General features: G+C 53.6%; 1 protein-coding gene across 6 annotated transcripts in view; it reads right to left on the bottom strand.

Moving 5' to 3' along the window:
• ALPL (alkaline phosphatase, liver/bone/kidney) overlaps nucleotides 225-26507 on the bottom strand; it is a 59952-nt gene continuing 33669 nt past the window's right edge. For 5 of the 6 annotated variants that reach the window (XM_021097682.1, XM_021097684.1, XM_021097683.1 and 2 more), the window contains 11 exons: nucleotides 21575-21739; nucleotides 17028-17147; nucleotides 16671-16786; nucleotides 15155-15329; nucleotides 14251-14426; nucleotides 9174-9317; nucleotides 6947-7016; nucleotides 4773-4907; nucleotides 2517-2708; nucleotides 1897-2016; nucleotides 225-1242 (listed from right to left, as the gene is read on the bottom strand). In XM_021097682.1, coding sequence (XP_020953341.1) covers nucleotides 977-1242; nucleotides 1897-2016; nucleotides 2517-2708; nucleotides 4773-4907; nucleotides 6947-7016; nucleotides 9174-9317; nucleotides 14251-14426; nucleotides 15155-15329; nucleotides 16671-16786; nucleotides 17028-17147; nucleotides 21575-21635 — 1575 coding nt within the window. In that variant the 5' untranslated portion in view covers nucleotides 21636-21739 and the 3' untranslated portion in view covers nucleotides 225-976. Of the gene's footprint in view, nucleotides 1243-1896; nucleotides 2017-2516; nucleotides 2709-4772; nucleotides 4908-6946; nucleotides 7017-9173; nucleotides 9318-14250; nucleotides 14427-15154; nucleotides 15330-16670; nucleotides 16787-17027; nucleotides 17148-21574; nucleotides 21740-22007; nucleotides 22169-26507 lie in introns of those variants that run through there. The other variant, XM_021097681.1, reaches the window with a different exon arrangement.

Raw genomic sequence — 26507 nt, 5'->3', positions numbered from 1 at the left:
GCTGTCTCTCCTTTTCTAGATAAGAAAATGAAGAGGCAGAGATTTAAAGCATTTGATCCAAAGTCACCCAGGTAACGAGTGCCGAAGCCCCCAGGTCAGCAGGAGACACCCCCTGCTTCCCCAGCCAACCCCACCTGCGCTCCCAGGCCCTGAGTCCAGTTCTTCCCAGAGAAAGGAGCTTATTTCAGTCTCCTCCACATTGACCACAAAGATTCAGTCCTGTCCTCAGAAATATTTGGAAAGTTTTATTTAAATGTTTTGTGTTCCTTTTTAACCAACACCAAAAAGAGAAAATTTTTTTGGCTGTTCCAAACAGGAGAGTCGCTTCAGAGGAGAGCTGGCATGTCTGTTCAGAGCTGGGACGCGTCTGCTTTGCCAGGCTGCTCTTCCCAGCCCGGGCCACCCTGGGCTTGGACGGCCAGTCCCAGGAGCTGACTTCCTGGGAGCCCCAGGCGGCCTTGGAAGGAGTGAGGGAGCAAACCTCCATCCTGAGAAGGACTTGGTCTCCCCTGCAGTTAGGACTGAGCTTGGGGACAGGGACACAAGCATGGTGGGGCCTGGTGGGTCCCAGAGAGAAGGAGAGGGGAGTGAGAGATCCTGGAATGTTCTATAGAAGCTCCAGGGCTTCTGGGTCTGGAGAAATATGTTTGCTAGAAAAATAAGATGCTTTGAGAATGTCTGCAGTCTACGCTCTCTGCCTGCCCGTGAGAAACCTACCCTGTGGTCGAAGGGGCAGCGGGTAGGGGCAGAGGCTAGAGGCCAGGAATGGGTCCGGCCCCAGTGGAGGATTCCAGAGGGGAGCAAGGCTGGCAGCAGGCAGACTTTGGTTTCCTGGGTCCCCTTTCTGGCAGCTGCAGAGGCTGTGGAGGCCTCTGCCTCCTGCCCCTTGAGGTGTGGGCTGCCAGGCAGTGGGCAGCGCTGGGAGGGGGAGGCTGGCCACCTGTCATGGGTTGGCGGGTGCCCGGGCCCTAGGCCCTCAGAACAAGATGCCTAGGGGGAGCAAGGCCAGCAGGAGCAGCAGGGGGCCTGGGGAGGGGCTGCCCGACGAGCTGGCTGAGGCACAGTGGTCGCGGTTGGCACCAATGCAGGCTGCGTAAGCCATCACGTGGGGGATGTAGTTCTGTTCGTGGACGCCGTGCAGCAGGTGTGCCATGGGGCCCCTGGCAAAGATGGCTACGTCCTCCCCGCCGTGGGTCTCGTGGCGCAGGGGCACGGCGGACTGTGCCTGGTAGTTGTCGTGCGCTGTGGGCCAGAAGAAACACTTGCTGAGAGCCTACCAGGGGCTGGCATCATGCAGCAGCTTCTCCGGCCCCTCTGTAGCTGGCCTGAATGCCCCCATGTTATAGAAGAAATCATTTTGCACCAGGTCACAAGATTCGAGCCTGCATCTGTTCTGACACAGACGTCTGCTCTCTCACCGCCCCCCAGAGGGAAGCGTCGACCCACAAGAGCCTCTTATCATTGGCTGTGCCATGAGGTCCCCAGGGGCTGCTGGGGACATCGTGAACAAACATTCAACAATATGGAATTGGATGGCAAACTGGGAAGCTCATGTACTGGAATATTACACACCCAGTAAAACAGACAGTGTAACACAGCAAGCACCTGCACTGAGCTCATCAGGCCCATTTAGTCCTTCAGACAACCTCGGAAGGTGGAACACTTTTATGAAGGAAACTGAAGCTGAGGAAGGTGACGTTATGTGCTCAAGGTCACAAAGCTGCTAGATTTTAGGACAGGATTCAAATTGAGATGATTCTGACTTAAGTCCTGGCTATTCTGATACACATACCCCCTCCTCCCACCCCTGAGCATTAACCACAGGACTACACTGTATCCAAGCCCGTCCCTGAGGGGTACCCGGTCCCCTCCCAGCCCTGGGCCTTGCAGTCTCACCATAGTCCACCATGGAGACGTTCTCTCTCTCACCACCCACCACCTTGTAGCCAGGGCCGTTGCCGTACAGGATGGCAGTGAAGGGTTTCTTGTCCGTGTCGCTCACCATGGGGGCCAGACCTACACAGGGAGGCATTGGTCCAGGGGTCACACTGGAGCACCAAGAGTCGTCCCCAGGTCCCAGCTTGGTGATTTGAGCCCCCTTTCAATGCAGCCACCTTCTACACCCAATTTATTTCCAACCAACCATCCCTCAGTTTTCACTGTGCCCCACCCCTCCCATCTGTTGGATCTGTCTGTCCGTCCGTCCGTCCATCCATCCGTCCATCCATCCATCCATCCATCAATCCTTCCTCTCTCTGCCCTGTCCTTCATCCATCCTCCCTCTCGTCCTTTTCCCCATTCAGCATCCAGGCAGCCGCTCATCCACTCACCCAGGCATCACTCACTCCACTCCCCGCCTCTGTATTCCCCCACCTGTCGGGCATTTCTCCTCTCTACCCCATCTGGAGTCCCGCATGCGCCAGGCCCTGGACTTGCTAGCACTGCCACCCGACTCCTGCTCCTAGATGGCAGACCCTGGGAGCACCCAATGCCCACCTCCGTGGAAGCCCACCTACCAAAGATAGAGTTGCCACGGGGGGTGTACCCGCCAAAGGTAAAGACGTGGGAGTGGTCAGCAGTGACGACGGTCAGTGTGTCTTCCACGGAGGTCATGGAGCCCGCCTGCTCGATTGCCCGGTCCATCTCCACCGCCTCGTGCAGCGCCTGCTTGGCTTTGCCCTCATGGTGCCCATGGTCAATCCTGCCCCCTTGGAACAGCAAGGACAAAGGCCTCTGGTCAGGGGGAGGCAGGAGATCTGACCCCCGAGCCCCATCCCACGACCACCGGGTTAATCTCTTTGAGGGGAACTCCCATGGGCCAGGCACCACCGGGCACTGGACACCATCTGACCATCACAGCAGCTCAGAGTGTAAGTTGCTGGACCACAGGCCACGCGCGGAGAGTGCAAAACCAAGGTTTAAAGCAGACCCACTGCCCCACACTGCTCCTGGCACTGCCTGTTCAGTTTCTCAGAGCCTCTGAGGACCTTGGAGAGGTAGCGAAGGGACGCAACAAGCCTGAATGCCCATGAGGTGCCAGGCCTGTCAAGCTGATGTCTCATTTCCCCTCACGACAACTGTGGGCAGAGATGGATACAATCAGCCCCATTTACAGATGGAGCAACTGAGGCCGAGAGTGAGGAAGTGGTATGTCTAAGGTGAGATTGGCTGGGATTTGAATTCATGTGTGACTCACTCTAAAGCCCTATTTTTCCACTTTCACTTCAAACACATCCAAGCGTCAAGCACACTCCAAAAGGTGAAAAGCCCTCAGTGCCTGGGCAGTGTCCCGGGCAGGCTTCCATAAAGGCCTGTGGAAGCCTGCACCCCATGCCGCCTCCCCCCGGTGAGCACAGGAGGCCCGGAATTCAGCCTGGCTGAAAGGTCCCAGTGGTTGCTGTGTGACCTGAGCGAACGCCTACTCATCTCTACCAGGAAGATGATGCCTGGGTGGATGCTCCCAGCTCTGAGGGGCCTGAGCTTGGGCGCCTGGCTGCCCCCTCTTCCCAGGAGCCTGAGCCTCCCCAGTTTGGCCTGGCCGGCTGGCAGGCTGGGTCCCTCCTTTGTTGTGGCTCTGGCAGCAGCTGGTCTGGCGGGTCCCGTCCTGGCCCTGCTCACAAAAAGGACCGCACTCGGGGGAGCCCGGGATCACGACCGCTGATTCCTGGCTGGTGCCTCGGTGTCAGAGCCCCATTCAGGGCCAGGCCGAGACCGCCATGCCTGAGTGGGAACCCCGGGGTTTGGCAGGAAAGCAGCTGAGCTGGGCTGGCAGCTGCTGGCCTCTGGAGGGCGGAGGGGCCTAAGCATGTGTGTGTGTGGTGAGGATGTGTGCAAATACGTCCGTGTGTGTGTGTACATGTAGAACATGGAAGACAATGCTTGTTAGAACTTTGGAAGATTCCAGAAACTTTATCATTTCCTCTCTCTTGCTATTGTTATTGACTTAGCTATTATGTAATCCTAATAACGACAATAATAGAAGCTTTGAAGATTTATTTTCCGCTGGGCCCTGGTCTAAGTACACCATGTCTCTGAAGGCCGTGGAAGCTAATAACCCTTCTTGGAGAAGGGGGCTATGTGGGGCCACATAGGCAGTGGGTGGCAGCATCGGGACAATAACCGCAGGGCCTCGCAGCAGTACTGGGACCTCATGAACACCAGCATACAGCATTCCTGCCTCCCGAAGTCTCGGGGTCTCTCAGCTCAGGGGACCCCAGAATAACCGAGGGCCTGCCTGGGCCTCCTCCTCTCAGGGATAGGACATGAGCCTGACCTTGGCCCCACACGGGGCTGGCTAACAGCAGGTGTCTGCAGTCCAGCTGCAAGGGCTCCCACAGACTGATGGGCAGCTGTGGAGGACCCTGGGCCTGCGTCCTGGGGCCCAGCCAGGCAGCTGCTCAAAGTGTGTATGTCTACCGGGGCTGCCGATTCATCTTTGGGGAGTGGTGACGTTGAGGGGGCTGCACACTCCTCCAGAGCCACGCCTTGGGGAGGGACCCCCGCAAGGAAGAAACCCGCCTCCTCTCTCGGGAAGCCTTCCTGGACTAGGAAGCCTGATGTGCCCCCTCCGTGCCCAAAGGAGAAGAGTTTGTTGGGCTGGGGGCTTGAGCATCGATCGCCCCTTTCTCACCCAGTCGACAACCCGTCCTCACCCTGGGAAATTTCCTGCTTGTCCCCAAGCTGGACAGTTCTCGCTGAGAGCTGGACCGCCCGCCCCCGAACCCACCTGGAAGCTGGTGGGGCTCAGCCCTGCAGCCAGCCCGGGGACCTACCTTCCACCAGCAAGAAGAAGCCTTTGGGGTTCTTGATCAGGATCCTGATGGCCATCTCCACCATCTCGGAGAGCGAGGGGTCCGTCACGTTGTTCCGGTTGAGCTCATACTGCATGTCCCCCGGCTCAAAGAGACCTGAGGAGGACCCAGCAGGATGTGAGTGCCTCGGGGAGCACCGGCTCCCCACACGCCACTTGCGGGGGAGAAGGAAGCTTATCTGGGTGGCTCTTGTGGGCCTGAATTATGCCGGGTGCTTTGGGAGCCCTGCCTCCCTTCATCTGCTTAGCCAGGCCTTGCTGAGGGCTCCACGGTGCCCATTTCACAGAGGAGGAGACTGAGGCTCAGGTGGTCAGTATCTTGCTATTTTCAGCTGCTAAGTGGGTGATCTGGGATCAGAATCCATCAGTCTCCTCCCAGCCCAAAGGGTTCTGGACACGGCAGAGGACTCAACAGGGCAACCTGGGCGTGTATTTACATGTCCCTTACAGGTCAGGTTTGAAGGGGACAGGGCCCTGTGCAGTGAAACAGAAGATGGGGGGTCACTGTTCTGTTCATGGAACTCAAGTCTTTCCCTTGTAAAACAAGGCGTGATCCACTCCTTGCCTATGTCACAAGATTCCGCGTGTGCTGGGTTGGCCTTTCCAGCCCTGGGTGTCTTCCCAGAATACCTTGCAAACTTCCATGAGTGTGCGCAGCCACATAAGAGCTCCGAGGAACAGTGTGCTCACCTGCGCCTCCCAAAGCTGCTCCTTCTACGTGCTTTGGAAGTACTTAGATGCCAGCCTCCAAGAGGGCGCCCCCAAATTCCTGCCTCCTGGAATTCATGTCCCTGTGTGCCCCGCCCTCAGAGACTAGGGCTTCCCTGTGTATTCAGCAGCACACGGTAAAATGATGGTGTGGGACTTGCAGCCCGGGGCATACGACACTGTGGCTTCTGCTAGCATAGTTTTACATGCCTGGGGGGGCACCAGCCACCATGCTGTAGGGACACTCAAGCAGATCTATGGAACCGGGCCTCCTGCCAACAACCTACACCAATTTCTTAGCCATACGAGTGAGCCATCTCGGCAGTCCCAGCCCCTGTCAAGACTTCAGATGATGGCAACCTCAGGAGAGACCTGGCTAAACTACTCCCAGATTCCTGACCTGAAGAAACAGAGAAATCCTACCTGTTTACCCTGGTTTTAAACCAAGTTTGGGGGTCGTTTTTATGCAGCAACAGATAATTTATAATCTCATTTAATCCACATGACAACCCTGAGGTAAGCCTTATCATTATTCCCATTTTCTAGGTGATTCATTAGTCTTACTTTATAGAAAACTGAGGCACAGAGAGGAGAAATCTCTTGCCAAGGTTACCCAGCTCATGGGTGGTAGGAGCTGGATTTGAACCCAGCACTCCGGCTCTAAGGTTCATGAGTGGAACTTCCATGCTCCATGGGTACAGGCATAGCGCCCCACAGCCAGTGGAGTCTGGGGGTGTGTGCTGTGTGACCTGGGCCAGCAGAGCTGGGTGTGTGTATCTAGGGGAACATCCAGTTGCCCAGCTCCGAGTGACACACCCAGGCGCCGGGGGCTGTGTTCCTTGGGAAAGCTTTGCAGGAGGTTCTGCCACTACTTGCTTGGCCCGGCAGCCAGGAGGGAAAGAGGACCCACATGTGTGCATGGTGGTACTTAGGGTCTCAGTCCATATCACCCGGAGCCGCCCCGGGCCCTGAACCTGCTGCCTACTCCCTGGGGAGGAGGGGGCGACCCCTACTCAAGACCAGCAGAGACAACAGAGCTGGCTTTGGCCCTGGCAACACAGCAGGGCTGGCTCTAAGTCCCCCTGCTCTGCAGCCTAGGGTCTGTTTAAGTCCCAGCTCCCAGCCAAGGTTCAGACACACCTTGGCCATAATTCTAACTTGGCTATGTGGCATCCCAGAGGTGGCGTACCTTCTCTGAGCTTAGCTTCCCTTTGGGCTCAATGGGGCTATTCAGCCTGCACAGCCAGCAGGTTTCAGGTCTAATTCTATGAACCAGAACCCCTCCCTCACCCCTCCCAGGGCCTAGAGCCTGAGGACAAAAGTCCCTAGGTAGGGGGCATCCTGGGACCTGTCCCTGGATGCTGGCTCACACCGACCTGGCCCCAGGGCCCCCAGCCAGATGTCCTCCATGCCACCTCTTCCACTTACCCAAGAGGTAGTCCACGGTGTGGGGGTCGAGAGCCAGGAGTTCAGTGCGGTTCCAGATATAGTGAGAGTGCTAGAAGGAAGGGCTGGTGTCAGCCATGCCCAGACTGGGGGAGTCATAAGGACTGGCCCCGAGTCAGGGTCTAGGGAGTGCATTTGTTTCTTTCAGTCATTTAACAATCCCTCACTGGGGACCTACCATCCCAGCCTTCCCGAAATGGCAAACAGGAGTTCCCGCCGTGGCTCAGCAGAAACAAATCTGACTAGTATCCATGAGAACACAGGTTCAATCCCTGGCCTCGCTCAGTAGGTTAAGGATCCGGCACTGTGGTGAGCTGCGGTGTAGGTCACAGACACGGCTCGGATCTGGTGTTGCCGTGGCTGTGGTGTAGGCCGGCAGCTGCAGCTCTGACAGGACCGCTAGTCTGGGAACCTCCATATGTTGCAGGTGCAACCCTAAAAAAGCCAAAAGAAAAGAAAAGGCAAACAAACAAGCAATTTTAATGCAGGGAGATGAGAATTCTGAGACCAGGGGCGCTTTGAGCCTAGAGGCAGTATCAGTCAGGGCTTCCCAGTGGAGGTAATGTCCTAACAGGACCCTAGAGGAATAGGAATTGATCAGCCTGGGGTCAGGGAGTAGAGTCGCAGGGGGCGGGGGGGGGGGGGGCAGGTCACAAGGGGCCTTGAGTACCTGCTGAGAGGTAGGGGGTGTGTATTCTGAGAGCTGTAGAGAACCAGGGGGGATGGAAAGCCCTAGCTCTGCCCTGGGGACCCCCACTGGGGGCAGGGGTTGATAAAGGAAGTTCTGCTTCCTCAGGGCACAGAGGCCACAAGAAGGGGCCGGCCGGCTTGCCTGGAGATGGCACATTCAAGCCTGGCCGGGGGTCCTGAACTATTAGGAATCAGCTGTGTGTCCCCAGGAGAGTCCCTTGCCTTCTCTGGGCCATGGCATGGGGATCAGAGGTTTTCGAACCTTGGGCTGCTATGGGAAAAAGAGGGTGGGAAGGCTAAGAAAGTGGGGTTCCCCTGCGGCCCCTGCTTCACTGAGATGGCTCCTTTATTAACTTATTGGACTGTCACATCACCCACACGAGGTAGGTACTATTATCATCATTTTACAGATGAGGACACAGACACACAGGTTCAGTGGTAAAACTGAGACCGAATGGAGAACCCACAATAAGTCTCTACCTGCTTGCGAAGGGGTGGCTTATCTATGACACCTGTCCAGTGCAGTGATGTGGGCCCCCTCTCGCCCTCTTGGCATCTAGACTGAGCTCCAGGGTATGCCCCCTGCCTGGGTGAGAAGAACTAAGCTCTGGCCTCAAGCTACAGGTAGAGAAACTGAGGCTGGAAGGGGCAGTGTTTCTCTGGCTTGGGGCTCTGGCCCAGCCGGAGCTGACTCAGAAGGAATGGGAAAGGTTCACAGCAGCTCAGTCCCACCCCCACCCGCCCTGGGGGGCCAGTCCCCACCCCCACCCCCACCTCCCTCCTGGCCCAGCTCCATCCCACAAGGCCTCCCCAGGGCTGGTCCTGGAACCCTCAGAAACCCAACCCCAGAGTGACATCAAAGTGGCTGCCAGCTGCTCCCCACTGTCTTCAGCCCTGACCACAGCCACTTCCAGACCCCAGCTGTCCTGGGCCGAGCGGCCGGCGGATGGAGTTTAAGGGCCAGAGCTGCTCCAGGGAGCCAGCGCCCAGGTCTTCCCACGCGCCAGCCTCCCTCTCCAGCACGTGCCCAGCCCCAGCCCAAGCCACCTCACTATGGAGGGGCTCCCCCTCATGCCCTGGCCCGCACACCCCTCTCCCTGCCACCTCTGCCTGCAGAGTCTCCCAATACCGCCTCCCCACTCCTGGTCAGGGCCTCTCAGCCCCTCCCTTGCGGTCTGTCCCCCGTGGGTTCCCGTAGGTCCCGGGCTTCTCGCCACCCAAGCACACAGCGTTCCACGTGTCCTTGAGCATCTGATTCATCCTTCGGCCCTCGTGCCTAGCCAGGGACCCTGCACACAGTAGGGGCTCAGGTGGACTGGATATGCATGCAGGTTTTTCTTTGGCCACTACCTAAAGGGAGGACCTACTATGTGCCGCTCATCTATCAGGGCCCTTTGAGCCCGCTGGGGTGAGAATTATGACCCCATTCTGCCAAAATGAGAACCGATTCAGAGAGGGCTCCCCCATCCCCACCCCATTGCAGGCCACCCCTGAAGCCATCCGACCTCCGACAGGCTACCTTGTGTCTTGGCTTGAAGCTCTTCCATACGTCAATGAGGTTCAGGCCGTCCAGCCTCGTGCCCCTGGCCTTCTCATCCATCTCATACTCCACATCGGTTCTATTCTTGGGGAACATGTACTTCCGGCCGCCCCCCATGATCACCTAAAGGGGACACAGCCATCAGTACCTCAGTGCTCCACGACATCCAGAAGTCCAGGGGCCCCGCCTGGAGGTCCGGTGGGTGGAGCAGATGCTTCTCCCACGCGGCGAGTCTTGGTTCCAGTCCACGCTGCTGCCCCTGGACCCCCGCTTCTCCAGCTCCAGGGGTGAAATCATGAGTCTATGGGGACTGTGGTTTAGGGCTTCTTGGTGAAATACTGCAGCTACTGATAACCTCCCTTACCGGGCTTTCTAGAAGCCTGACACAGAACCAGTTTGTGTGAGAGTACTATTTACAGAGCACTGTGTGTCAGGACTATGGACTTAGCCTTTTTTCAATGTCATACCAAGGTGGCAAGGGAACCCGTGTCAACCTGTTTTCCGAATAAAGAAACAGGTGGGAGTTCCCATTGTGGCTAAGCAGTAACAAACCCGATTAGCATCCATTAGGATATGGGTTCGATCCCTGGCCTTGCTCAGTGGGTTAAGGATCCGTTGTTGCCGTGAGCTGGGGTGCAGGTCGCAGACACAGCTCAGATCTGGCATTGCTGTGGCTGTGTGTAGGCCAGCAGCTACAACTCCGATTTGACCCCTAGCCTGTGAACTTCCATATGCCATGGGTGCAGCCCTGAAAAGCAAAAAAAGAAGAAAGAAAGAAATGAGTGCAGAAATGGGATTTCTTTCTTCCGAGGCCTCACAGGGGCAGAGCCAAGATTCAAACCCGAGGCTCCTCCAACCCTGGCAGCAGGGCCCTGCTGCATCCACGGAGCCGAGGATGGGGACTCCGAGAGCCTCCTCTCCCCACAGGGTGAGACAGAGAGAGAGGCCTCAGCCAGGGAGGTCTTGGGGCAGCCCAGCTGGGAGCCTGGCAAACAGCGGGCCAGCGCCCACGTCTGTGTAGTCACCGCCAGGCTAATTTTACCTACTGCGCTGACCCGTGCGGGCAGACGGACGCGGGACTGTTTGTTTTCCCTGGGAGTCCATGTTTGAAGTCCTGACTATTTTTAAAACGGGGGCCAAGAGCATAACAGCCGCCGCCCGCGGTGACCACCACACCAGTGTCCTCCTGTCACCGTGGGCGTCAGCCCAGGCCGCTGCCCCTGGCCGACACCTTGGGAGCCTAGCGCTGGCTGGCCTCAGATCCACTGTTCTGGGACTGGCATTTCATGGGCACCCTTCTCGACCTTCCATTCCATCTCCCTGCTCAGAACCCAGGTTCCACCGGGTGGAGGGGGAGGCAGGAGTCCAGGCCAGTGGGACAGCCGGGACAGGCGGGGGGTACAGGCTGGCCCCAGGACCAGCCTGGATCACGGGAACCCGGAAAGGGCTGTGACTTGGGTTTGAATGCTCACTCTAGCGTGTCTTGACCAAGGGACTATCATGTAACCTCTCTGAGCCTCAGTTTCCTCATCACTGAAATGGAAATAATACCCACCCACAGGATTGTCCCCGCCACAGGATTGTCCCAGGGGGAAATGCAATAACACGTGCTGTCCTGGTACTTGGGGGTGGGGCGGCCTCCCATGGAAGGGATTCTCATGGCCACAAGGGGTGGCAATCAAGAAGATCAAAGCAGCAAGTCCCTTACCACCAGCTCCAGCAGGAGCTCCAGGGGCGGGGCGGGCGGGGAGATGAAGAAGGGGACCCCGGGTCACTGGCCCCCTACACCCCCCTAAACTGTTCCCACAGAACCTGACCCCTTGGCATTTGCAGAATGGAAAATGAAGCCCCCAATCTTCTTGCCTGGAGCCTCATCATTTCCAGCCCCAGTAGGGACTTCACACACTCATTAAACTCCCAAATAACAGACTTGCTGTTTGGCTTTGGGGTTTGGGTTTGTGTCTTTCATTTTTCTTTTCTTTTCTCTTTTTTTTTAGCAAAAGATATTTATTTTCAGGGCGGACACCAGGATTTTTGTTTCATGGACAGCCTGGGGGCTGGGGGGCTTTAGGGTGGTGTGATGCAGGGGCAGATACGGGAGAGAAGGATGAGGAGGCTGAGAGGGAAAGGGGAGAAGGCCAGGTCCCCACAGCGGCCCCACCTCCTCGCTCACGCCCTAGCTCATCCCAAGTGGCCTCTGCGGACAGCCCCCCACCACAATCCACCCCCACCCCTGCCAGAAAAGCTTCCCTTAAGCTCCTGTCCCCTTCTCAGGCTGTTGCTGCCAAATGTCTCTCAAGAGAAGCCGCGTAATTACACCCTGTGCATGTACAACAAATGTTCTCACATCCATGACCTCACCTCGGCCTCCAGAGACCCTGGGAGGGGGCAGGTGGGGCCTCTGTCCTTGTTGCACAGGTGGGGACACTGAGGCTTGGGAAAGGGAAGCGCCTTGTCCCGGGACACAAGTCAGAAAGAGGCAAAGTCAGTGGGAGTTCCCGTCCTGGCTCAGTGGTTAACGAATCCGACTAGGAACAATGAGGTTGCAGGTTTGATTCCTGGCCTTGCTCAGTGGGTTAAGGATCTGGCGTTGCCGTGAGCTGTGGTGTAGGTTGTAGATGCGGCTCGGATACCACATTGCTGTGGCTCTGGTGTAGGCCGGTGGCTACAGCTCCAATTTGACCCCTAGCCTGGGAACTCCAGATGCCACAGGAGCGGCCCAAGAAAAGGCAAAAAGACCCCCTCCCCCCAAAAAAAGAAAGAGGCAAAGTCAGAGCTCGGCTTTGTGGAGTTTCCGTCGTGGCTCAGTGGTTAACGAATCCAACTAGCATCCATGAGGATGCAGGTTCAATCCCTGGTTTTGCTCAGTGGGTTAAGGATCTGGCATTGCTGTGACTGTGGTGTAGGCCGGTAGCTACAGCTCCAATTAGACCCCTAGCCTGGTAACCTCCATATGTTGCAAGCCCCCAAAAGAAAAAGAACTCGGCTTTGCCTGGGATATTCACTCGCCAGGAGGGTTAACAGGACTGTTTGTCCCGAGAGAGGAGCAACTCAATCCCCCGCTCAGAAAAGAGAAGTCAGCATTGGGAGAGGGGCTAGGTGACATTTACAACTTGGGAGGATGGCTGGAGTTCCTGTGGTGGCCCAGCGGGTTAAGGACATGACATTGTCTCTGCGAGGATGCAGGTTCAATCCCTGGTCTCACTTAGTGGGTTAAGGATCCAGCATTGCTGTGGCTGTGGTATAGGTCACAGATGTGGCTCTGATTCAACCTCTAGCCCAGGTACGTCCATCTGCCACAGGAACAGCTTTAAAAAAAAAAAAAAAAAAGAAAGAAAGCAGGGAAGGGAGGAAGGACTGAACCCCCATTCTAAGCTCAGGGGCCCCTCGCCCCCTCACCAGCCCCTGGCTGTGGGTAACAAGACACTGAAAAGAGAATAAGCCAGAGGTTCTCATTTAAGAACAGGGAGTAGGGACCCATCTGAACACCAGGTGGCTGATGCCGGGGTGCACACATGCTCAGCCTGCTCCTGTGTCAAGGGGAGTGTTTCAGGGCACAGACATGTGGCTGCTTGGCCATAAATGCTGCCAGCTTCTCAGCACTCACTAGGCATTGGGCTCAGTGTGAACTGCTACAGGGATTGTTTTACTTAGATCTTTCCATGGGCTTACACGATAGGTGCACTTCACAAAAGGATTGTAGGAGTTCCCGTCGTGGTGCAGCAGAAACGAATCCAACGAGGAGCCATGAGGTTGTGGGTTCCATCCCTGGCCTCGCTCAGTGAGTTAAGGATCCAGCGTTGCCGTGAGCTGTGGTGTAGGCCGGCGGCAACGACTCCGATTAGACCCCTAGCCTGGGAACCTCCATATGCCTTGGGCGCAGCCCTAAAAGGCCCTAAAAGGACAAAAGACAAAACACACAACCAAAAGGATTGTAGGAGGGAAGGCTCAGAGAGGTCAAGTAACTGGCCCCAGGTCACACAGCTGGCAAAGAGCAGGCAAGGATTTGAACCCAAGTTTTAAAGTAAACTTTTTTTTTTCCTTTTTAAAGCCACACCCAGAGTTCCTTTCATGGCGCAGCGGAAACAAATCTGACTAGGAACCCTGAGGTTACGGGTTCAATCCCTGGCCTCACTCAGTGGGTTTAAGGATCCAGCACTGCCATGAGCTGTGGTATAGGTCGAAGAGGCAGCTCGGATCTGGCGTTGCTGTAGCTGTGGCATAGGCTGGCAGCTGAAGCTCTGATTTGACCCCTAGTCTGGGAACCTCCATATGCCATGGGTGCGGCCCTCAAAAAAAAAAAAAAAAAAAAAAAAGACAAAAAAATAAATAAATAAAGCCTCACCTGCAGCATACGGAAGTTCCTGGGCTAGGGGTCGAATCGGAGCTGCAGGTGCCGGCCTACGCCACAGCTTGTGGCAATACCAGGTCCTTAACCCACTGAGTGAGGGCAAGGGTCCCCACATCCTCATTTATACTAGTCAGGTTCTTAACCTGCCATGCCACAGTGGGAACTCCCACCTCCTGAATCTCTCATAGTGGCGAATGCAGCAGGTGGGCACACAATGTGTGTATATTATTTATTTATTCAAAGGGTGAATGAACGTAACTCCAAGAGAAAAATAAATAAATAACTAAAGAGCTTGTGCTAACCACGGCCCACGCCACCTTTTCTCTGGGCACGCTGGCTGAGGGCACGGGACGTGTGCCTGTCTGTGCATGTGGGATCGTCCAGGGCAGGTTCTCCCCTCAGATGGCCCTGTCACCCCCGCGCTCCAGTGAAGCGCCAGCTTCCAATTTACAGAATAATCCCTGGGCGCCTGGTTCTTGGGGTGTGGTGGCAGCCACCTCAGGGTTCGCCCCTCAGCCCCACCGCGGAGAAATCCCACAGGGCCTCCCTGCCCCAACCACAAATCCCCTAATGGGCTGGGAACCCTCCCAGGTGTGTGGGGAGCCAGGCCAAGCTGCTTTCCCCGGGCCAGCCTAGGCCTGAGGCCTGAGGCCCTGCAGGAGCCCTGTCTCGCAAGGCCCTGCTCTGGCTGCGCCCCGCACTTGCCTCGATGTCCCTGATGTTATGCATGAGCTGGTAGGCGATGTCTTTGCAGCCCTGGATCAGGGCCTCCGGGGGCATCTCGTTGTCTGAGTACCAGTCCCGGTCGGCAGAGTGGGCATAGGCGGCGCTGGGGGTGGCATGGTTCACTCGCGTGGTGGTCACGATGCCCACAGATTTCCCTGGGGGGCGGGAGGAGGGGTCAGCTTTGAGGGGAGATGGGGGTGTCCATGCGTCCCCCTCCCTCTCCTAGCTAAAGATGGTCACTGTGGCTGTCTGCCTGGGCCGCAGTCTCCATCAGTACTGAAGGCGGGCACGGTGACTTCCAAGTGTCCCAGCAGCTCAGACACCCTGCCTCTGTGAGCCTCTCCCCTCCTGGGGGGGCCTGAGCCGTGAGCACCTGGGCTGGAGTCCTCCCCTCCATCAAGGACCCTGTAGCACCTGACTCCTACAGGGAGCCACCCCCCACCCCCTGGTCCCGCTGCCCTGTGAGAACTCCGCAGCCCCCACTAAGGGCTCTCGGGTGGAGCGTGGACCAGGGCCTCTCAATTCCCAGGAGGAAGGAGGAGACTTTTACTGGACTCCCACGGGACCAGTGCTGGGCAGGTCCCTGACCCTCCTCACACCAAACCTACGAGGGGGCTGTTCCCATGTCCATTTTTATGGTCCAATGAACACACTCAGGGAAATGAGCTGGGAGCAGACCCCACATCGGGGTAGTCCCCTCGACCACCAGCCTTTGCTGTCATGGAACGGAGTCCGTGAATGTTCCACCGAATCCCAGAACATCAGGGCTGGAGGAGCCCTGGAGGGCATCTTTTTCTACCCTCTGCCCATTGCACAGTTACAACAGTGGAGGCCCAGATGGGTCACAGAGCCGGGCCGTGTTCCCCGCCGCTCGCCCACTCACCTGCGTCCTTCGCCCAGCGCAGGATGGATGTGACCTCGTTGCCCTGAGTGGTGTTGCACTGGGTGCGCTGGGTGGCTGCGCTCACCCCCACGGTGCCCTCATTGGCCTTCACCCCGCACAGGTAGGCAGTGGCGGTGCCCGCGCTGTCAGGGACCTGAGCGTTGGTGTTGTATGTCTGCGGGTGGGAAAGATGGGTCCGGAGATGGTCTGGCCTTGGCCCACCCTGCTGCCCTGCCCACCCCCCACACTGGGGCCTGGGCGGGAGGGAGGCAGAGGTCCCTCTGCTACCCACGAAGGTCCCCCCACAGCCGCAGGATTGCCTAGCTGCCTGCTGCCTGCCCACACCCTGGGCCCTGGTGGCCAGGATGGCAGGAAGGGGCGGGAATATATATGGAGAGGAGTGGGGGTTGGGGCTGCAGCAGCCAGCAAGAGCGGGGCGTGGGTGAGTCCTGGAGAAAGGAGAGGGAGGGGGGTTTTGAAGGATTGAGGGGGGCTGGGCAAGAGGGGGTGTGAAGGCAGGGTCTTCAGACCTCTGATAGAGACCCTGAAACTATCTGCCTGCCTCCCTGCCCCCGCAGCCAGAGGGCTCCTTGAAGGCCCAGAAACCTCACAGTCCCTGCTCTTCTCCCGGAACCAAGCCCAGGGAACCAGCCTGGTCCAGGGTGTCTAGAGGAGCTTCGTTATCCCAGTAACCAAGTTCCCACGTCCTGTGTGAGCCACCTTGGGAGAGAATGGATGTCAGAGAACCCCAAGCAAAGGGCGCACATTGCACAATTCTGTTTATATCAAGCAGAGCAAGTAAAAAAGCAGGAAGAGCTAGTCTATGGTGTTAAAAGTCAGGGTGGATGAGGAGAGGACGAGGACTGAGGGGGTTCAGGGGATCCCTGGCTGCTGTCGTGTTCAGATTCTCGACCTGCATGCTGGTCATAAAGACCCGTGCAATGTTTGTGAAAATCCACACCGTACATGTGTACACTTTTCTCTGTTATGCTTCAATAGAATTTTTTTTTTTTTTTTTTTTTTTGGCTGCCCCGCGGCATATGGAGTTCCTGGGCCAGGGTTCAGATCCAAGCCGCAGTTGCAACCAAAGCTACAGCTGTGGCAACCTTCGGATCCTTAACCCACTGTGCTGGGCCAGGGATCAAACCTGTGTCCCAGCACTCCCAAGATGACGCCAATTCTGTTACACCACAGTGGGAACACCAAAGTTTTTTTTTTTTTAGGGCCACACTTGTGGCATATGGAAGTTCCCAGGCTAGGGATCAAATTGGAGCGATAGCTGCTGGCCTACGTCACAGCCACAGCAACGTGGGATCTGAGCCGTGTCTGTGACCTACACCACAGCTCATGGCAATGCCGGATCCTCGACCCAAGAAGTGAGGCCAGGAATCGAACCTGCATCCTCATGGATACTAGATGGATTCATATCTGCTGAACCATGACAGGAACTCCCTCCAAAGATTTTTAAATTTGCCCTTTCTTCCTGAGAGGTGGGAGGCTCGGGGCTGGAGCTCACCTTGGACAGGGCCACATAGGGAAACTTGTCCATCTCCAGCCTGGTCTCCTCCCCGGGTTTGTGGTGGAGCTGACCCTTGAGGATGCGGGCGGCTGTCACCGTGGAGACGCCCATCCCTGCAGTGGGGGTGGGGGGGCTCAGATTTTCGGGCTCCCTGCCCCTTCAATCAACCCTCTCGGGCACCCAGAGCCCTCTGGTTTGGTGCTGGGGCATGACTAGGTGGCCCCCCTCCCCCTTCTCTCCCCAGATCCCCAGGCACCACAGCCTGGCCCCCCAACCTCTTCAACACAGCCCCCTCATCTCCACCGAGCTCCCAGGGCCCCCACCCAGGCCCTCCCTTGGGCCCCCAGGCCTCACCGTCTCCCAGGAACATGATGACATTCTTAGCCACGTTGGTGTTGAGAGTCTGAAGCCTCAGAGCATTTTTTAGGGTCTGCTGAGCTTGGTCTCTCCAGTACTTGGGGTCTTTCTCTTTCTCTGTACAGACAGAGAGGCAGAGTTATTTGGTGCGGGGGGGAGGGGGGGGCAACTGCCCAGCCCCTGTCATGCAGACACCACCTTCTCATTCGCCAGGGCAGAGCTGCCTGGACTCGGCGGAGGAAGCAACAGTTGCCCATCTCAGACCAGCATGGTGAGGCTGGGCAGACCTATGCCTGTCCAATCCTGCAAACAAGCCTGTGGACCCTGGGTTTTCCCCGCACATCTGAGATGGGAGAAACCAAGGCTCAGAGACACCAAGTGATTTGCCTAAGGCCACACAACCCTAGCCAACGCTGGCAGAGCCGGGCTTCAGTCCAGAGCCCACGCTTGTTCCTTCCACCCAGCAGAGAGACATTGTGTTAAGGCAGCAAATGAATGGTGCTGGCACAATTAGGGGGGTAATGTTTAACCTATTCAAGGGAACAAACTACTTCCAACTGCAGGAGCCCCCAGATGCAGCCAGCCATCAATTATAAACTCCGCTTGGCTTATTCATTAAAGTAGGCGCAGCAGGAACCTGACAGCAACAGCTCTTTAGCAGTGCTGGAAAGGAGGACGTGCCTTTTGTTCAACGCATCAAACTTAAAGTGGCCACACACACTCTCACTCCCGTTAGGATAAGTGAGCGAAAAAGATTTTCTGTGTCTCTAATCTTGAGAAAAATTGGGAGCCAAGAATGCCCTCTTCTTTACTTTCTCTCTCTCTCTCTCTCTCATGTCCAGGGGTCCAGGAGTCAATTCTCCTGTGGAAAGAACACTATAGTGCCTGACAGACCTCCAAGAACCGCAGCTGTGCCAAGGAGCAGCAGTGTGGACAAGAGAGCTCCCTGGGCCTCCGTCTCGCCTCCGTCCCATGCGGCTGTACCTTCCTCTCAGGGTCCTTATGAGGACGGGATAAGATAAGGCAAGGGACACACCTGACCCACAGGAGAGGAGCCATGCCCCCCACCTCCACCAATTCCACGCCAGACCCGGAACCCCTGGTTCCAGGATCCAGATCCACGGGGGTCAAGGTCCCTCGCACTGTCTGTTGGGCTCTGCTCTGTACTCAGGCCCATCAACTCTGCCCATGAGAATACAGGAGCCTGGAGAGGGATGCGCCCCAGGGATTCTCTCTTTCAGTGGTATGCATGGATGGAAGGTGGAGGCCAGGAGAGGTGGGAGGATCTTCCAAGGCCATGTTACACGTTACATGTGACACGATCACTGCGGAAGGCTCAGGCCCAGGGTGCGCGGGCGAAGCGCAGGGCTCTCCTTCTCACACCGGCCCGGTATCCAGGGCTGTGCCAAGAGCTTCACACACGGCAGCAGCGCCTGCATTTCTCCACAGCCTTCCAGAGTGGCCACAATGATGTCCCCCACGTTACGGAATGAGGAAACTGAAGGTCCCAAGATGTGAGCCGCAGGAGCACAGGAAACCCACACATCTCTGTGGCTGTGCTCCCGCTATGGGCAGGCAGCAGGACAAGAAGGAAAAGGAAGGAGGCAGGAATCCGCCTCAGTCCTGGGGTCCATCCACGCCCCACTTGGCCCCCAAGAGGCCCCACCCCACCCCATGCCTTAGCCACCAGTGCCACCTCTCTTCTCTGAAGGTGTCTGCCAGCTCCCTAAATTGAGATCTCACGGCGGGGAGCTGCAGCTGGAGCCTAGAGAGCCTTGGCCCTTCCATCCAGCTGGGCACCTTTAGGCAAATTCCTGCCATGCAAGTTTCTGCCTCAGGAAAATGGGAGGACACAGCTACTCAAAGGCAGTTTCAGGATTAGGTGCAGTGAAGTCTGGGCAAGTGCCCTGGGCCAGTGGGGTTTTTTTTTAATTAAAAAAAAATTTTAATGGCTGCACCCATATGTGGAAGTTCCTGCGCCAGGAACTGAATCCAAGCCACAGCTGTAACCCATGCTGCAGCTGCAGCAACATCAGATCCTTTCACCCACTGTGCCAGGATGGGGTTCGAACCCCTGCTGCCACAGTGACCCGAACCGCCGCAGTCAGATTCTTCACCCACTGTGTCACAGTGGGAACTCCACCTGGGCCAGTGGTTTTGCTCAGGGATCCCACTAGCTCTGGCCAGGTTCCAATCTCCTTTCCCACTTCCTCCCACACACCAGTGCTGAGGTTTTGGTCAAGGAGCTTCTTTGGTCATTTGGGTGCCATCTGGGTGGTGATGAACTTCTACCCATCCTGCCCTGCCCCATAGCACCTGGCACATCCTCCAGGGCAGGGCTGCCTTTCCGCCTCCCTGTTCACGTTTCTCCTTCTGCAGGTGAGCTCTGTCACTTGTTAGCCAGTTCCCTGCTGTGCCTGCTCCCTGACCGACTGGGAGACTTGTCAGGGCAGAACTGCCCTCAGCCTCCCTGTTCGCATTGCTCCTTCTGCAGGTGAGCTCTGTTACCTGTTAGCCAGTTCCCTGCTGTGCCTGCTCCCTGACCAACTGGGAGACTGGTCAGGGCAGAGCCTTTGTCTTTCGCACCAGCACCATCCCAGGGTCCGAGGAGGGTTGAGTGGGTGTCAAACCAACTCCGCTGTCAGAGGACTGGCCTAAGCAATAGTGGCTTTGGACAACTGAGTATCAGGAGGCCATTGTTTTCAGACACCATTAAATGACACTCAGAAATGCTCACGCTGTAATGAAAGCCGTGTGACGGGCGCTTGTCAGCACGTACTGCGTGATTCCACTTACATGAAGCTCAAAACAAGCAAAACTCGTCTAAGGTGGCAGAATAAGCCCAGTCACTTCCTTCGGCTGGTGGGGGAGGAGTTGGTTGGGAGGGGCACAGGAAAGCCCTTGGCATCTCACCACTAGAAATGTTCTTGATCCGGGTGACAGTGACATGGGTATAAAAAAATATATAAAAAATTATCAAGCTATACATTTTAAGATTGTACACTTCACTATAAGTTATATCTATTTTTTTTTAAAAAAAAGACCATGATGCAACGCCACTGTACACCCGCCAGAATGGCTAAGATGAAACAGATATAAAAAAATTGATCTCACTGTGGTGCAGTGGCTTAGGGATCTAGTGCTGCCATAGCTGCCGTGTAGGTTGCAATGGCAGCTCAGATTCCATCCCCGGACTGGGAACTTTCATATGCCACAGGTGCAGCCAAAAAGAAAAAACAGATTTTTGAAGAGCTGAATATTTGAAGATTTTTCCTTTGGTTGATTTTTCCTCTTTTCACATTTCATCCATCTTTTCCACTTCACCCAGGTGGGTCGTGAGTGCTGAGAGAGCAAGGACTTATGGACACAACTGAATATGTATGTGTGCATATACACAGATTTACAAACATAAAGCTAAATCACATTACTATATACCTGAAACGAATACAATATTGTCTATCAATTGTACTTCAATTAAAAAAAGAAGAACAGTACAGAGCTTGAAAAAGGAAGAAACAGGGGCAGGGAAATCCTAGGAGGCAGAAATTAAAGAGAATTCAAAACCAGGAAGGTAAACAGGAGCCGATGCGGAGGAGCCCTTGAGGGTTCAGGGCAGATACAAGTCTAGGTTGAAACTGTTTTCAGGTGCCTGTTTTGCCTGGGAGCTTTGGAAGGAGCAGAGGAAGAAAGCCAGCCATGAAAAATCTGAACTCAACTCCCAATCTGAGCTTGAATTTATTTTTTCAAAGAATCTTTTTTTTTTTTTTTTTTTTTTTTTGTCTTTTTGCCATTCCTTGGGCCACTCCCATGGCATATGGAGGTTCCCAAGCTAGGGATTGAATCGGAGCTGTAGCCGCCAGCCTACACCACAGCCACAGCAACGCAGGATCCAAGCCGAGTCTGCGACCTACACCACAGCTCACGGCAACGCCGGATCGTTAACCCACTGAGCAAGGGCAGGGATCGAACCCGAAACCTCATGGTTCCTAGTCAGATTCGTTAACCACTGCGCCACGACGGGAACTCCTGAGCTTTAATTTATAGTGTTGTGAGGTTTGAATTTATAGCATAAGAACTAACAACTGAGACGCTGACACAAATACTCTTGCGGAATTAGAATCAAACACAATATTGCACCGTACGAACACTTTTTCGGAGGAGTCTCCAACAGGAAATAAAACAAACAAAAAAAGTCCCATTGAAGATGAGCTCACAAGCAAGAATTACAAAATATAAGGAAATGTAATATTATGAGGGAGGGTTAAGCAGACAAACCAACAGGAGACTTGACACAGCAAAACGTGGAAGGTTTATAGAGTAAGTTCTATCTCAGATTCTTAGAGATAAGAGAATAGAAATCCCAATTAAGGAATAATATAAAGGGTATGAGAGGGGTCTTTCCAACATTAGCACATGTAGTAGCTGGGATTTCCTGCTCTGAACATTTTTTTCCAGCTCTTAAATACTTTGAAGAGTTCTAGGCCCTCTTCCCATCTCACCTGCCCCCGGTCTCCCCCTCCCTCCGCCCTTGCCCCCAATCCTACCTGGCACCAAGGAGTTGGTAAGGCAGGAGCCAATGGCCAGCACTAAGAAGAGTGAAATCATGGTGCACTCCAAGACCTGCTTTCTCTCTGGAGCCCAGAGGTATGATGGAGGTGGTGGGAGGGGGTGGGCTGCCCAGTGGTCAGGAGTTAATTGATGTTCCAATCCTAGAAATTAAAAAAAAAAAAGACATGAAAGCCACAGCTCCAGAGTTCATTTGTTCATTTCCTTATTCATTCATCGACTCCTTCATTATTTGTTGAGCACCTATTACCGGGGGCTAGACATGGGGCTGCAAAATCTAGGTGGTCCCTCCTTCAGAAAGCTTCACCATCGCAGTTGTACAGGCATAAATCAGTCCCATGCTGCAAAGTGCTTCCTTCTCATTTCTCAAGTGAATTTCCACTTTTAGTCTGTCTGAAGCCTAGAACTCACCCGAGTTGAGTCTTCCTGCATAGTGGTTCTCAAACTGCAGCATGCATCAGAGTCTCCTAGAGGGCTTGCTGAAACAGATTCCGGTATCTCTGTCTTTCGCCACCGACTCTGACCGCATTTCTCGCAAGCTCCCAGTTGATGCTGCTCTTGCTGCAGTGGCTTCATGGACCCCACTTTGAGCAGCACTGCTTTAGAACATCAGTCTTCAGCCTTTAACGACCCGTGTTCCAAGCACATCAGAGACAAAACCAAGAGTCCATCTTTTCTTACAGGGACACCTACATTTGCTCTTAAAGGACAATCACATTTGCTACATTCTCTTCTAGACTTTGTCATTTATGGTGAGAGACATAAAAACTGTAGGAGTGACCTACAGGAAACGATTGGCTGGTAAGGGTGGCCATTTCTGGGTAGTGACATTTAAAAAAATTTTTTTAAATTAATTATTGATTGATTGGTTTTTGTCTTTTTAGGACCACACCCGAGGCATATGGGAGTTCCCAGGCTAGGGGTCGAATCGGAGCTGCAACTGCCGGCCTACACCACAGCTCATGGCCACGCCAGATCCTTAACCCACTGAGTGAGGGCAGGGATCGAAGGAACCCACATTTTCATGGATACCAGTTGGATTCGTTTCCACTGCATCACAATGGGAACTCCCCGGAAAAGGGATCCTAACTCAACCTTAAAAATGTGCATGGGGTCCTCAGGTGCCCAGAGACAGGGCTTACCAGCACTCCATCCCACAGAGCACCCACTGTGCACCCAACGCCATCCAACTGGACACCCCTGTGCTTTTCTACCCGCTTCTTTGTCTACCTGGCTCCTTAAAAACCTGGCTTGGGGGAGGGAAAGGGAGCTTCGGAACTGAAAGGAAATACCCTTCATCCGACATTTAACAGCGCTTAACTCAGAGGGGTAGGATATCAGATGATGTCTCAAGTTTTTCCGTCAACTTTAGTTTCCAAACATGTCTTGAGTAAATGTGAACATCAGAGAAGAAAAAAGTTACTAAATTGATTCACAGTATTGATACAATCATTGCATGTACTTCTCTGTTTTGAAAGTAATTCCTTCCTGGTCCATCTCACCCACCACCCTGGGAGCTTCTAAGAGAAGGGACTTTGCCTTGTTTGTTTGCACTCCAGTGCTTGGCACAGTAAATATTTACAGCAGTTGCAAGCCAGTGCTCTAAGGGGTGGAGGTAGGGAGGAATCACCCCAAATCTTCCCTTTGTGTGTTCAGAAAAGTCCAAGTGCTGGCAAGGAACTGGGACTAGCAGAGTATCCGTTCACGGCCAGCAAGTGAAGGCTAGTGCAACCACTTTGGAAAACTGGCAGTATCTACCAAGGTGACACCATACCTGTGCCCTCTGACCCATTGAGCTCCCAACGAAATGTACCCACGTGTTCACCAAGAGACAGGTAGGGAAATATTCATATCAGCCCTGTTCATAATGGCCTCAAAACTGTGTCCATCTTCAGCAGGATGGATAAATACACCTTGGGTTCATAAGAGGACGTCTACACTGCAATGAGAATGAATAATTGACAGCTCCACACCTCAGCACAGATGAATCCTGCAATGATGAGGTTGAGTGAAAGAAGCTGGCCCAAGAGTATATGTAGTGTGATGCCAATACAACGTGTAAAAACTGGGAGAGGAATTCCCGTTGTGGCTCAGTGGGTTAAGAACTTGACTAGTACTCATGAGGATGTGGGTTCGATCCCTGGCCTCACTCAGTGGGTTAAGGATCCAGCACTGCCTTGAGCTGTGGCGTAGGTCACAGATGTGGCTCAGATCTCGAATTGCTGTGGCTGTGGTGTAGGCTGGCAGCTGCAGCTTTGAGTCAACTCCTAGTCCAGGAAATCCCAAAAGACCAAAAAAAGGGGGGCGCAATATAGGGGTAGGGGATTAAGAGATACAAACCGTTATGTGTAAAATAAGCTATAAGGATATATTATACAACACAAGGAATCTAGCCAATATTTTATAATTATAAACGGAGTATAACTTTTTTTTATTTTTTTTTATTTTTAGGGCCGCACCTGTGACATACAGAGGTTCCCAGGCTAGGGGTTGAATCAGAGTTGTAGCCTCCAGCCTACACCCGCAGCCACAGCTATGCGGGATCTGAGCCGTGACTTTGATCTACACCACAGCTCACAGCAATGCCGGATCCTTAACCCACTGAGCGAGGCCAGGGATCAAGCCCACATCTTCATGGATCCTAGTTGGGCTCGTTAACCACTAAGCCACAACGGGAACTCCGAATATAAATTTTAAAAATTGTGAATCACTATACTGTATTCCTGTAACTTAGTGTACATCAATTATATTTCAATCTAAAAAACATTTTAAGTATAAAAACCAATCAAGGGTGTTAGAAGACAGGATAAAGGCTACACTTGGGGTGGAGGTGTGGAGACTGAAGGGTCACAGGGAAGCTGTAAGGCACTGATAGTGTTCTGTTGATTGATCTGAGGCTAGTTACATGGGTGGGTTCAGTCCGAAAATCAAACAAGCTGTCAATTTAGGATATAGGCATTTTAGTGTATGCAGGTTATACTTTGATAAAATAAAACACTACTTCCTGAGAGCTTATATAAACAATCCATTAAAGGATACTGACAAAATGTTCACTGTTTTTAAAGACTTTCACCATAATAACCTATGCAGTAGACCAAGGACTTATGATCTCCTTCGTAGATGAGAAAAATAAGGCTCTGAAAGGAAAAGTGATTCCTCCAAGGTTACAAACGACCAGGTAGCAGAGTGGAACTCTAACCACAGAGCTGCTGATTCCAGAATTAGCAACGAGGTTGCCACGGTGATCCTTTAAGGGTAGGATGAAGGTTCTGAAGTTTAATATATGTATAGATTTGTGTAACCTCTATCACAATCAGGAATCGTACCACCCCAAAAACACTCTTGTGCTATCTCTTCATGGTCACAGAAGCCCCCCATGCCTCTACCTGGTAACACCAGCTCTGTTCTCCATCACTATAGTTTTGATTGACATTGTATTAAATCCGTGAATCAATATGGGGAAGGTATGCATCTTGACAATGTTCAGTCTTCCAATTGTGAACATAGCACGTCTCTCTGTGCATTTACTTCTCATTCTTCAGCTAACAGATCTTGTGTGAGTTTGGTTAGACTTACGCTGCTGTATTTCACTTTGTGGGGAGCTATTATAGTAGCATTGTTTTAAATTATTCGTTGCAAATATATAGCAATATAATTGAATTTTATGTTTTGCCCTTGTATCCTGTGAACTTGCTAAACTCACTTATTGGTTCTACTGAATTTTGTGTGCATGTATGTGGATTTCTTGCCATTTCTATGTAGTCGATCATGTCACTGACAAAGAGGGATGGATTTAGTTCTTCCTATCCAATCTGTATGCCTTTTATTTCTTTTTCTTGCCTTATTGCACTGGCCAGGACTTCCGGGATCATGGTGAATAGGAGGCCAGAGTGGACAGCCTTCCTTTGTTCTTGATCTTGGAAGAAGATCATTCAGCCTTTCAGCATTTGGGATGGTGTTTTGAGGTGTGAGGTGGAGTAGATCTGGTGAAGAAAATCAGGGATGTGGTTTTGGACATGCTGAGTTTAAGATGTCTTTTAGAAGTGGAGATGTCAACTGGACAGCTGGATATAGGCATATGGCATCTGGGAAAGAGGTCTTGGCTAGAAATATACACCTGGGAACCCTGGGTATATATAGGTGGCATTTAAAGCCTTAATGAAACTTACAAGATCATCTAAGAAAAGGGAATTGGGATGTAAACAATGATATGATAAAAGCCCTCAGAAAACCAGGAATCGAGGAGTTTCTTTAACTTGACGAAGACTTCGTATTTAAAAAAAGAAACCAAAAAATCTACCAAACCATCATATCTATTGGGGAAAACTTTTGGCATACTCTACCCCCCCCTTTTAATCTTTTTAGGGCCACACCCGCAGCATACGGAAGTTCCCAGACTAGGGGTCGAATCAGAGCTGTAGCTGCCAGCCTCCGCCACAGCCACAGCAACCCCAGATCTGAGCCGCATCTGCAACCTACAGTGCAGCTCACGGCAATGCTGGATCCTTAACTCACTGAGCAAGGCCAGGGATTGAACCCCAGTCCTCATGGATCCCAGTTGGGTTCGTTACCACTGAGCCACAATGGGAATTCCTTTGGCACCTTCCCTTTAATGCTGGTTTATGATCATAAGGATTTGTGAGCAACCTCTAGGTCCATAACTAGGGGAAGGAAGTTGTAAAGAGTGGTGGAAACGATACCGATGTGGCAGTGGTATTAAAACCAGAAGTTAAAACAGTAACGGGGGTGGAGCTTAAAAACACGGGATTTCAGTGCCTTGTACATTGATGTAAACCAGACACATACACACAGCACAGCTTAACTTGCAAGGACACTTACAAATTCAACGACCTATTAAATAAAGCATAGTAGCATGAAGACCTTTGGAGAGGGGTGGGATTGGTACTGGGA

The sequence above is a fragment of the Sus scrofa genome, chromosome 6 (assembly GCF_000003025.6).
Source record: "Sus scrofa isolate TJ Tabasco breed Duroc chromosome 6, Sscrofa11.1, whole genome shotgun sequence".
Classification (NCBI taxonomy): Eukaryota; Metazoa; Chordata; class Mammalia; order Artiodactyla; family Suidae; genus Sus; species Sus scrofa.
The sequence above is the reverse complement of the archived record's forward strand: the minus strand, read 5'-3'. Positions and strand labels throughout refer to the sequence as shown.